The sequence below is a fragment of the Hippichthys cyanospilos genome, chromosome 5 (assembly GCF_059441005.1).
Source record: "Hippichthys cyanospilos isolate Australia breed blue-spotted pipefish chromosome 5, RoL_Hcya_1.0, whole genome shotgun sequence".
Taxonomy (NCBI): domain Eukaryota; kingdom Metazoa; phylum Chordata; class Actinopteri; order Syngnathiformes; family Syngnathidae; genus Hippichthys; species Hippichthys cyanospilos.
The window spans coordinates 3336940-3349577 of NC_142373.1; the positions used below are offsets into that span (position 1 = coordinate 3336940).

A 12638-nucleotide genomic window follows, 5' to 3' on the forward strand; every position below is an offset into this window, starting at 1 on the left:
GTGTTTGAGCATGAACAATCTGATCATCAGCGGCCTGAAATACATTGAGTCAAATAGAATTGTGTTTTTACCTTTAGATCCAGGTGTGCAACGCGGCACGTGTGAAGGTGCTGCAGGGCTTCCAGTATGTCTCGGATGAAGAAGGCAACCTTTTCCTCCATCAACTCATCGTGGGCGACAAGGTAATCAAGGAGACGACCATCCTCCAGCCTGACAATCACATGCAAATATTCGCATGGGACATCAGTTTCTGATTGCGCTTTTCCAATTGAGGCTCACTGGTGCTTGGCTTGGACCATTTTCATCGAAGGGTGGTCTACCACTGAAGCGTGAGACTGTCAGTAGGGTGTAACCATTTTTCCAGTTTTCCAAATATACTGCAAGCCATTCCAACATAGTGATATAGCCGGTGAAACGTGTTGACAGTCATTAGAATGTATTTACCAACTATGCAATGTAATATTTAGTCATTTTAAAACCCCACTATAAATTTCAATGAGATGTAAACACGTGTTCTATCACATCAACATTTTTTTAATATCTCATTGTAGTCAAGTAATCGCTAATTAGATCACAAGTTAAGCTCCACTTAGATGGAAGCCGTCATGTTTCTTTTAGCTACGGAAAGCAAAGGTGGAAAATGTTCGCCAATGTAATTCAAATTGCATTTTGGATGTCAGTTTGTGTCTTGTGTGCAGGTGAGGGAGTTTCTGGTTTGTATGCCAATTGCAAATAAAAACTGAAAGAGGGACTAGAAGGTTTGTATGCCAATTGTAAATAAAAGTAGAAGGGGTGGGTCCCTTCCACACAAGCACATATTTGACGACGGTGCACAATGATCGGTTTGACAGTCGGGATGACTAGTTATTCTACGCAATTGCATTCATTAACCGAATACAAATGGTGTATAGCAGACTGCATGCTTCGTATTGTTGCCTCTTGCTAATCCCTGTGCGCCTGGATCACTATCCTGCACTCTAAATGATGTGTTGGATTTTTGCCATGGAGTCTGTACTGCGCAGCGCTTGTGTCAGTCGTCATGTGGCATGCCGATGGACATTGTTTATGTCCGCAGAAGCCAAAGGTAACTAATTGGTGTTGACATATTTGCCCAAGTACTGTAGATTCCATGAGAAACCAGTGGCGAATTGTATTTGTTCGTTCTCTCGCTCACTTGGCCTACTTCATTCCAAAGTATACACTCTGGACTGGTCACTATTTAATCACATGTAATTTAGCAGCTCTTTGAACTCTTACATAGTATGTGGGACAATCATTTAAAAAACAGTTCCTTGGATGAAGCTGTCACTTACAACTCCAGGACCAGCATCACTGATGTTGGAGACTCATAGGTGTCCAACAATGCCACTAGTTGGTGGTTTTGTACATGTTGGAGGATGTCGGCCTCATGAGCTGCCTGCTCCTTCTTCAGCATTTTCTTGTTCACAAACTTCACTGCCACCTGCATGTAACACAGCAACACATTAGACTACATCTTTCAACGTAACTATGCTCAGACCTTGACAGTTTATCCATACAATTTATCCTCACTCAGATTATCTCCTGATAATGATAAATGATAAATTGTAAGGAAGCTAGATGGATGGTAATGTTGAAACACTTTTTGCCTTTAATTGTATGTGCTAGCACTGCAGCTCTGTACAACATTTAGCTTTGACATGACAGAGCTTTGACCGACACATACTGTAAAAGTTCTTCTTTGTCAAGTTTGTATTTTCTCCTCGTGCCGGCATGGGTTTCCTCTGAGGACTCCAGTTTCCTCCCACAATCCCAAAAACATGCATGGTAGATGAATTGGATGATTTGAATTGTCCTTATGTGTGTTTGTGAGTGTGAATCGCTATTTGTCTCTGTGTGCCCTGCATTTGGCTGGTAACCAGGTCAAGGTGTCACCTGCCTATTCTTCGAAGACATCTTGGATAGGCACCAGCATGCCAGCGACTCTACTGAGGATAAGCGTCTATAGAAAATGGATGGATGGGTGTTATATTTAATTTTACTAATGGTGGGAGGGGCACACACTGGAAAGGCACAACCGGTTGTGTAGCGGTCCCTTGAGAAGTGGGTATACTGCAAATTTCACCCCCCCTTTTTTTAAATAGTAAAGAATAAAAAGGACCGTTTTCGAACCAGTGACTCATAAGAGAACTCCAACTAAAAATCTGTCATTTCTACTGACAATTATAAAATTATCATGACTTAATTAGGTGTAGTTAGTACTTCCAGTATCACTGGTCACACAAGCAGAATGGATGTATGTAAAATGTATTCACCATGAGGCAAACATGTTAGTTATTTTAAGACTTCTTTTTTAAGATTTTGAGACTTCTTCAATTTGTTTTTCACTAAACAGGTCAGGCCATTCATTATTGATTTCTACATAATGAAAAAACAAAAACAAAATAATGCATCTCCTACACACACTACTGTGATCACAATAGCAATCAGCAAGACATGCACCCCCCCCTCCCCTTTTCCCATTAACTATCTGCATCACCAAGTGCAACTATTATCAGCAAGATGAAGCATACAGATTGTGAATGAAATACCATAATTTATCAAATATAAAACGCACTGTAACGCACAGTATGAGTCTCACCTTTGATTTTGGGGACAAATTCTGGCATTTTCTACATTACCGTGTACAGTATAAGACGCACCAACAATTTGGAAACAATGTTAAAACTACGGCCAAACAGAATTAATATTATGTTTTTGAAATTCTTTGTTTTCTTGTGTTCATATTTGTAAGTTGTACATTTGTTCTGTGTTAAGTATATTTCAGAGTTCTGACATTGTGAGTGGTCAGTAAACACCTCACTAGGGTAATGTTGAAAGCGCTTGAAGCATTTGCTTTTGCTGGGGCTGCGTATTGGGTCCTAAAAGTGTATTGTGATATATTGTGATACAGCAAAGGACTACTGTTATACATACTGCTATATATTGGGCAATGTTTGGCAAAAAAAAAAAAAAAAATCTATAGCATATACAGTACAGTATATTAAAATGACAATGAAACAGAATGAAATGATTAAAATAGTTAAATTCTAGTTAGTCTTTTTCAAAAGTCACACATCATTGAGCACACATTAAACATTGTTTTTCAAAAAAGGCATGTAACATTTTTTTCATTTCAAGCATGTTCATGTTCCTGTGTTAATACAGTATGTCCCCAGCAGTTGGGAATACTCTTCCTCCACACGCTCTCGCTCTCTCTTGCTTGACCAACACGCAACACTATTGTAACATTTAATGTGTTTTTGAAGTGCTTGGAATGATTTATATGTAAAACCACTATTCATAATATGACAAAAATCATAATACAAAAGCCACTTTGGAGCAGACTGATATAATAAAAACGTAATATTACAAAAATAAAGCGTTTCAAAACAGATACGTGAAGTTTTGGAAAATGAATGTCGGAGGTTGGAAATGGGTATAAGCAATGCTTACTTTGAATAAAGTGGACATATACAGTATACTGCGGTATACCCTCCAATACACTGGGCACAACCATCAAAAGTGATAAGAATGCCGGCACATATCTGGAAATACTATTGACAGATAAGGAAATAGTCCTTCTATCCTGCTGGTATGCATTTGGGAGCACATTGCCCCTGTGTGCTCAAAAGAAAAATCAAGACCAAATAATTGTTATAGTTCTATGAAGTAAATTATTGGTGGGATATGTGGATGAAAGGAGTAAAGCTGAAAAATGGAAGGCCAGAGTAAACATCAATGCAAAAGAACTATTGTCTCTAAAAAAAACCCCCGCCACAAACTGTAAAAAAGTACAGTAGGCATCACAGGTCGTGATAACATATTGCAATACAGTCATGTTGGTGCAAGGGCTACTGTCTCGTGTCTCATATTATATGCCAACAATGCCGCCTTTCGTTTTTGGAACTTTCTCTCGTTACTAGAAAATATTTTTCCGCCGAAACGGTCCGTTAGCTGAATTTTTCATAACAAGATGCGTTCGTAAGAGAGCTACCTCTGTATTCTGAATACTGTATTAGAAGTTACGCCAATCTGATTGGCTTGATGGTGATCAACCGATATTCGCCAGTTCATGTAAGATCAGGTGAAATGCTGTAATGTCAGAATTTTCAAAGCAATCAATAATGCCATTGATCCCTACAGCAAGTCATATTTTTTAATGAAAGGTTTGAAGGGCAACATTATGCCTTTTATTCACACTTGTGTGGCTGTTCATTATATAGAGTTACAGGAATGTTTGCTGTAGCCTCAGTTCTTTATTTGCAGTACCTATATGCATTGTGCTCTGTCACGGGTCATCCATTTTCTGGTATTCCATATCTATAAATATTGCAGAAATGAATAGTAATAGATGTATATCCTATACAGTACTTGCCACTACAGGTAAGATTGGTATGTAACTAAAACTGCAATGTGTGAGGGAATTGAAAGCTCACCTCTTTCTTTGTGGACTTGTTGAGACATTTTCGCACAACCGAAAAACGTCCCCTGGTGAAAACGGCAAAAGGAGTACTGTTCACATATTTACCCACATTTAAACTGAAAAGTTAACAATATTGTTCATATTCTGCGCACATTTTACCTTCCGATCTCACAAATTTCAGAAAACGTTGACTCGAAGTTTTCTTTCCACTGGATTCCTGTTCCGTCATAAGCTGAGTCTGAACAAGACAAAAAACGGTAAATGGATTAAAGGAACAGTGCCCCAGTTAACGGCCTTTTTTTTTGTTTTGTTTTTTTGTATGTGAGTGTTGTTCTTACTACTGCTGGGCAGTGAAACCATATTGGATGGCTCTGATGGCGGGCCAAGCCCCCACCGGTTGGATGCTCGCACTCTGAACTGGTAGTGACCGCCGGGGATGAGGGTGTCGATCTGAAGACACTCCTCTGTACAACTGGACACCTGCTGCCATAGGATTGAGTCTGGAAGAGAAAGAGAGGTCAGCTTAGGTATCCCAAAATCATTCAATGTTATAAAACATAAAGGCCATGCCTTCCTGGCGGTACTCCACGGTGTAGCTGCTGACTGCACAATGAGCAGAGGATGCTGGAGGTGGCCAGTGGAGCATCACAGCTGTACTGCTCGCCTCTTGTGCCACTGGTCTCCCAGGGGCTGCTGGAATACCTACAAGGTAACCAATACCTCAATGACACGGACCGTGGTTGTGTCTTGTAGCCAAACAATTTTCTGGCTGCATGGGTTTCCACAACACTAAAAAATGTAAGATTAAAACACTGAAAACGACCATCCCTCACACGACTAGATTGTGTGATTTTCTGATGGTCAAATAGTATGTGAATTTGATGCAAAGCACTTTTGACAGGTCGGCAGTCTATTAACTGTGTGAAACTTGTGATTATTAAACTGCAAAGTGCTGTTACAACAAAGTGTGGTTAGTAGGAACATTTTCAACATAGGAAAAACTTGTGCCACAAGAAAATCTGTACGAGACAAATAAAACTGTTGGGTGTAAAATTGCTGGATAGTTTGGTGGTTAACTCAGCTGACTATGAACACAAGAACACACTCAGAGCAAAACTGTGAAGTTCAACTTTGTCATGAATTACTGTGGGACATGAGAGGAATAAAGATCCCAATCAGACACTCGAAAAGAGTTCAGTAGCAAAAAGGTTTATCAAACAAAAGGTGCACGTTAAGCGTGGAAACATCCCCAAAATGCCAAAGTAAAACCAAAATCACAAAATGCTAATTAAAGTGAGAGAAAAAGTGTCTTCAGTCCAACAAATGCAAGGCAACGAGGGAGCGGAGTAAGCAGGATAACGACTAGAAAACAAAGTAACAACAAAAATGGTCATACGCGGAGAAATGGTAAAAGACAAAGTACCAACAAAAATTTACTCGAAAAGAATCAATTTGGGATTAGACAGCTGGGATCTTCCTTCTCTAGGAGTCCTAGCTTCTCTAGGAGTGAAGGAATAACCAATCGTCGTCGTCCTGCTCTGACCGTACTTAAAAACACCTTGATGACCAATTGCCGTCAGGTGTGCAGCAAGTGACTCCGCCCCCTCATGGCGGACGGGAGAACCCTGTGTGAATGTGACAGCTTTAGGTAAGACACAGATAAAGTGTGCCTGGCCCCTAAAGCTGGATAAAACTGTGTCAAACAAATCATGTGAGTGCAGGCAAGTTTTTTGATCCGCTGAATCAGTCTGAAGCAATTGTGTTGAAATGGGTCGGTATCGCAAAATATTCACATGAATCCGTGTTGAGCATGACAACACAGCTTCCTGAAACACTGCATCAATGGGACAATTGTGTCAAAATGGGTCAGAGTTTCAAAGCATTTCACACAATTCAGTGTGACATATTTTTCATAAAATCATATTGCATTTCCGTTTGACATTTGGGCAATGTATAAAAAAATGTAAGACACTATTGTATCATTCTTACAAAACAAAAAAGTGAAATGCTTGTGCAACAAGATACTGTGGTGGTAGTTTTATAAAATTGCAATTGGTTGGCAACCAGTTCAGGGTGTCCCTGCCTACTGCCTGAAGTAAGCTGGGATAGTCAACAAGCCTGCGACACTTGTGAGGATAAGAGGTGATAGAAAATGGATGGATCAATGGATGGATTGTTATCTAAAATGCTTGAAACACTGGAAAGGGTATTTGTGTTTTACATATTTTTATTTAAAAAATTAAAAAAAAATCTGTGGCATTTGGTTTCTATTTTTCAGATGACCTCTCCAGTTTTGGAGATGACCCAGATGACGGAGTTGCAGACGTATGAAAATATATATTAGGCATCTCACATATATGTCTGTATATGTATAGTAAGTATGCATGCTATGTAGTGCGCATGTATGTATGGATGTATGTATGTATTTATGCATGTATGTATATATGTATGTATGTATTTATGCATGTATGTATGTATGTATGTATGTATGTATGTATGTATGAATGTATGTATGTATGTACAGTATGTGTGTATGTAGAGTTTGCATGTGTATGGGTGAATTGATGTATGGATGCCAATATATAGTGTGTGAATGAACAGTTAAACTATGTGTTGTTGCAAACTAATCTAATGCTTAATCTAATCTTCACCTCAGCCTCCCTCGTTTTCAAATATGCGTGCAAATGCGCTTTTCCTCTCAAAACTCACAACATATTAAGCGACACTGTGAGATTGACTGAGTCCAATTGACAGACCCTAGCCCCGCCCTAAGCTACATGGCGTTGACAAGTCAACTGTCACCGGATGCATGCGTCAGATGTAACAACTCCTCTTTTCCATGTGAACTCTCATGTTGCGCCAGATACAATGAGTCATCGGAACCAAGTATTGTGATACTTCTACCGCGAGCGCTCGCCACTTGAGTCGAGCATCTGCTTCGAGCGTGACAGCACTCAGAGTGCCTTGCTTGACTTAAATCCAATCAAATGAAAATGATTCATGTTAAATTATTGTCATTACCCAATGTTTGAATTTGTAACACTTTAAGCATTATGTTTATTCAATTACAGATATTCTGTAGAGTTGTCTTCGGTGATAAGTGTGAGTTCCAAAATGTTGAACTAAATGGATATACATTTTTCTGTACATTACTTTGTTTTTTTCAAGGGAACCTGTTTCCTAGTATTTTACGAGTAAACTTAACTTATCCGGATTCCTAGTGTAGTGTGACCACTCATGTCCATATAACCATAGCTGTTACCTTGCACTTTGATGGAGGCAGATGAGGATGCCGACCCGTGGTCGTTGACGGCTACACAGGTGTAAATACCGGTGTCTTGCGGCATCAGGTTACAAATCTTTAACAAGATGTCACCAGTGTCTCTGAAGATGAGAAATGGTTCAAAAAACAGCAGCCAAGACAGGAGAAATTACAAAGGCTAGATTGTCGCTGGCACCTGATGTCAATGGTGAAGCGACTGTTGCTGGTCACCGGGTTTTGGTCGGGGCCCTTCAGCATGATGGAGGGTTTGGGTCGTCCACACACTTTGCAGCAGAGCACCACCGTCTCTCCGAAGGCGCATACCACGTCAGAGAGCGGCACCAGGAACTCTGGAGCCACTACACAGGAAGTAAATTGAATTAAAGACAGAGTGTGCCAGATAAGAAATCATTGATTTTGGCATAGCTGAGAAAGCAAAGTGTCCAAACAATTGCCCTGGGGTCATTTGAAGCCTACTGTTCATTTTTTACCATGGTACATGTACTGTATACTAGTGGGTGTGAAAAAAAGTGGGTTGGTTATCATAGCAATGTCCCTTGCGACTGCTAATTTGGTTGTACTGTATATAGGACGTTTTTATATATGCAAAAACACAAAAGAAACAATCTATCCGTTTTCTAAGCTGCGGATCACAGGTGTGCTGGAGCCTATCCCAGCTGTCTTTGGACAGTTGACGGGGTATAATCCATTCACACTCAAAATCATGCCAAGGGAAAATTTAGAGCACAGGTGTCAAACTCAAAGCCCGGGGACCAGATCCGGCCCGCCATATCATTTCAATCGGCCCGCGAAACGCCCATTCCATTTCAAGTTTCTGGTCAAAATATCACATTTGTTAGTCAATTTGAAATTGTTTGGGGGAAAAAGCAAAGGCTTTTTGCCATCACCCGCTTTCTGATTTCAAAACTAGTTGGCAGTGTGACAAATACACCCAAAATGTATTTTATCACAGTCATCCCTCTGACAGAAACTGTAAACCGCAACGTGGCCCTCGATAAGAAAGAGTTTGACACCCCTGATTTAGAGTGTCCAGCACACCTTGTTGAACACCTATGAGTCTTGTTAATTGTGAGGGAGATGTGCTAACCACTGCGACACAGAGCTGCCCTTAAATGAACCATTCACAACTTAAATAGTACAACCGCTTTATAATGGTCAATGAAGATAATTCGGTTTTAGAATGCTCATTTACTGTCAAAGTCTGATTTGTGAACATGACTAATGTATGCCGCTATTTTTTTTTTTTTAAAGTCCAATTGTCATGGTATCTAGCCCTGATATAATATCATGTGACGTAATATCCTCCTTTTGCAATTTAGTTCAGTGATATCATTTTTGTAAAATTCCAGAGGAATTTAGGTTTCTGACCAAGCATTTAAAGTCAAATTCGATTTATTTTGATAGTTTTCTTACCTTCCTGGATGAAGTTTGGGTTGAGAAGCTGAAAAACAGGTATTACCAGCATTTATTTCATTTGTGGTATTTTCTGATTTATGTCATGAAAAAAAAGTTTTAGCTCTCAGCTAAAACAAAATGTTTTTCTATTGAGAACAGTGAGATATAAAAGTTTTGCAACGAATAGCTTTTAAAAGTATATCTTTTTTCAAAGTACCTCCATGCCAGTTTTAGGGTCGAGGTCGTCATCACAGTCTGATTCATCTGAAGTGTGAATCTCCTGGTAGGGCAAGAAAATGAAGGAGTGGAAAAGAGTATTTTGTAGTAATAGAAATGCAGGGTAAGAGCAAAAAAAAGTGGTGGTGGGGGGTATGGGTTAGAGGAATACCAAACGTAAAGAGCAAGTGTTGAAGAATAAAAGGAATACCACAGAGAAAATTAATACAGGAAGAAACCAAAAAGTCAAGATTGGGAGGGTTAAATTCATGCCCATTGGATTTTGAGTCTGTCAGCACAGGAGAACTTGTATCACCCAGAACACACGTTGATACTTACAGTATGTTTTTAAGTTTGCTGTACACCCGTGATAATTTTTTTATTTTTTTTTTAAATAAAAACTTGGTTTATTTACAGTATATTTTACGTAAAAAACACTGTTGAATTCGCACCAAAATAAATGCACCAAAATCATAAATAAGGTTTTTTTTAAGGGGGTTGTAGTAAGAATATATATATATATATATATATATATATATATATATATATATATATATATATATATATATATATAGTGATAGCTGTCAATTGAGACCCATTTTAATAAATCCGATTGGCAAAAAATTTGAATAAATTTAGTTTCAAATAACTGAAAATGAACTTTTGACTGCTAATTGAATAAAATTGGCTTAAAAGTAAATAATATGCTTGGTTTAAAGTAGGCTTAATTTTTTTCATTGTTTTGCGCTCAGCAAGTAAGTTAGCTGTGTTGTCCTGTGTGCCAAGTTTTTGCCAGGGATTGGGTAATTTTAAATAAAAATTCATTTATTTATTTATTTTAGTTTATTGTTATTATTTGTAAGTGTCAAGCCATGAAGCTTTGTTTATATACTGCTTGTTTAAAAAAAAGGGCAATAAATTGACATGCTTGACCAAACATGATGAATAATCATGATTAATAATCGTGATTTCGATATTGACCAAAATAATCGTGATCATTATTTTGGCCATAGAATAGCTAATAATAACATACCGTACTTTCCGCACTATAAGGCACACTGTATTATAAGGCGCACCCTCAATTAATGACATTTTTTTAAAACTTTTTTCCATTTATAAGGCGCACCGGATTATAAGGCGCACCCTCAATCAATGACATGTTTTAAAACGTTTTCAATCACAATGTAGTAATACTCAAAGTAATAACAATAATAACTCAAATAATAACTTTAAACTCTCAATAGCATAATAACTCAGTCAATATGACCAACCTTGTTCAACTGTAAACACACAAAAGAAACAGGTAAAGCTTACTTTATCAGTTCATTCCCCATCTATGAATCCCAGTCTCAGTATTGATCCATATATAAGGCGCACCTGATTATAAGGCGCACCATCAGCTTTTTTTTTTTTTTTAGAGGCTTTTAGGTGCGCCTTATAGTGCGGAAAATACGGTAATTGCTTTAATACAGGACACACCAGTGTATAAGATGCATCCTTAATTTTGGGGTCAAATTCTGGTATTTTCTATGTGACCGTGTATAAGGCGCAATTTAAAAACTACACCGAAACAGAATAAATCTCATCTTTTGTAAACTGTTAACTATTTTCTTGTTATCATATCCGTAAGTTATATTGTTGTTGAGCGTTAAGTTATGCGTGTTTCTGATTTCCCAAATTGTGAGCGGTCCATGAATGCCTCACTGGTGTAAAAATGCTTTTCCCTTTAAGTTTGAGTTCATTTTACCATAAATACCCGAAGTTGAGCAGCATCTGTGTTTATGATTGTGTGTAAATGCCAAAAGGCTGCAAATAATAAACGACTTAAATGGATTACCTTTCTTTGTTCTCTAACCTGTGCACTCCTAATTGAATCAGCTGAAGACATCATAACTTTTTCCTAACAACCGTAACACTCTCAGCCAACACGAGCTGCTGTTAGCTGCAACAAGCACTTGATGCTAAGAGCCAACTGAAATCCCCCTCCTCTAGCTTGTTCCATTATGGTAATTATTTTAAGAAACAGTACGGCTGGTGTAAAAATGCACATATGTGGGTCAAAACTTGCCTTAAGTGGCTGATGGATAATCTTCCTTGAATGGTGTTGAATAAAAAAAAGTCACCTTATAGAGGACGCACCAATATTTTGTCCTTCATTTTTTGGGGAAAAAGTGTGATTTATATTTGGGGAGTTACAGTCATTGATTTCCCCTGTTAATTCATTCAACATGTTGTTTTATAGCAATATAAAATGGCTAAGCTAGTTTGGACACTTAATAAGTAAAAAAAAAAAAGTTAAAAAGCTTTGTTGGGGTCAACTATCATTGAAGGAAAATATAGGGGTAAATAAATGTCATTTATGACAAATGTCTGAGATAACTGTTCACCTAATGTACAGTATTTGACTTTATTATAACAATTTGACAACAAAAACGAATGAGCCTCTAAATTTAGTGTAAAAAGCCAGCCATCTTGGTTCATCTGGGCTTGATAGCAGTAATTACTGTGAATTTCATCATACTAGTACAAGGATGATAAAGATAATTTAATTCAGTTCAAGTTAATGTTGCCGCATACAGTATGTAACATTCTAATGCCTCTAAATATTTATTCTTTTTATGTTTAGTATACACAGTTGATAAGTACCAAAACAACATAATGTATGCATTTTAATTGATTTGATGAGTATTTACAGCTTTTTATGCATGGAACAGTATTACGCTAAAGATAAATATTGAAATAATATTAAGGTCTTAATGTACGTCTATCATATAACCATAACCTGAAATGTAGAATTGTGGGTTTCCGTATAAACAGCAATAGTTTCATTTCACTGACATCAATGCAACATTTTTATGCCATGTCAAATTTGTTGACATTTATTTCAGACAATTGCAGGGGAAATAAAAAGTAGCTTGGAAAAAAAGGGGGAATTCTGTGGTTCTCAATCACCTTTCTTATGTCAAGATCAGAAAACAGCTAACAATCAAACGGATTTCCTTTAAACCCTTTACTGGGCACAGTGGCTGCTTTCGGATGATAGTCTAAACAGGCAAAACATCTGAAAGCGTCCGTAACATCCATCGTTTAAATTCAAACATAAGGTCCCCTAAATTAGATTAAAAAATAGAAAAACGTGTGTCTAATAAAGGTCGTTTTTGCCTGTTTAGACTATCGGCTGAATGTGGCGTCTGTGCTCAGTAAAGGGTTAATCATAATCAAAAACAGAATGAGAGCAGCTACAGTAAGTTTAGTGCTCAGCTTGCTTACTGTGTTTCTGTTTGGATAGTAACTCCACCA

At 37.9% G+C, this 12638-nt stretch overlaps 1 protein-coding gene across 1 annotated transcript in view; it reads right to left on the minus strand.

The window, feature by feature from the left end:
- Positions 1-12638, minus strand: part of LOC148423189 (kalirin-like) — a 156638-nt gene that overhangs the window by 3881 nt on the left and 140119 nt on the right. Inside the window, exons 58-67 of the mRNA XM_088415343.1 lie at positions 9340-9402; positions 9141-9168; positions 7903-8065; positions 7707-7828; positions 5015-5146; positions 4783-4944; positions 4604-4682; positions 4458-4509; positions 1314-1462; positions 72-210 (exon numbers count right to left, since the gene is read on the minus strand). Of these exons, the coding sequence (XP_088271469.1) occupies positions 72-210; positions 1314-1462; positions 4458-4509; positions 4604-4682; positions 4783-4944; positions 5015-5146; positions 7707-7828; positions 7903-8065; positions 9141-9168; positions 9340-9402 (1089 nt within the window). The remainder of the gene's footprint in view (positions 1-71; positions 211-1313; positions 1463-4457; positions 4510-4603; positions 4683-4782; positions 4945-5014; positions 5147-7706; positions 7829-7902; positions 8066-9140; positions 9169-9339; positions 9403-12638) is intronic.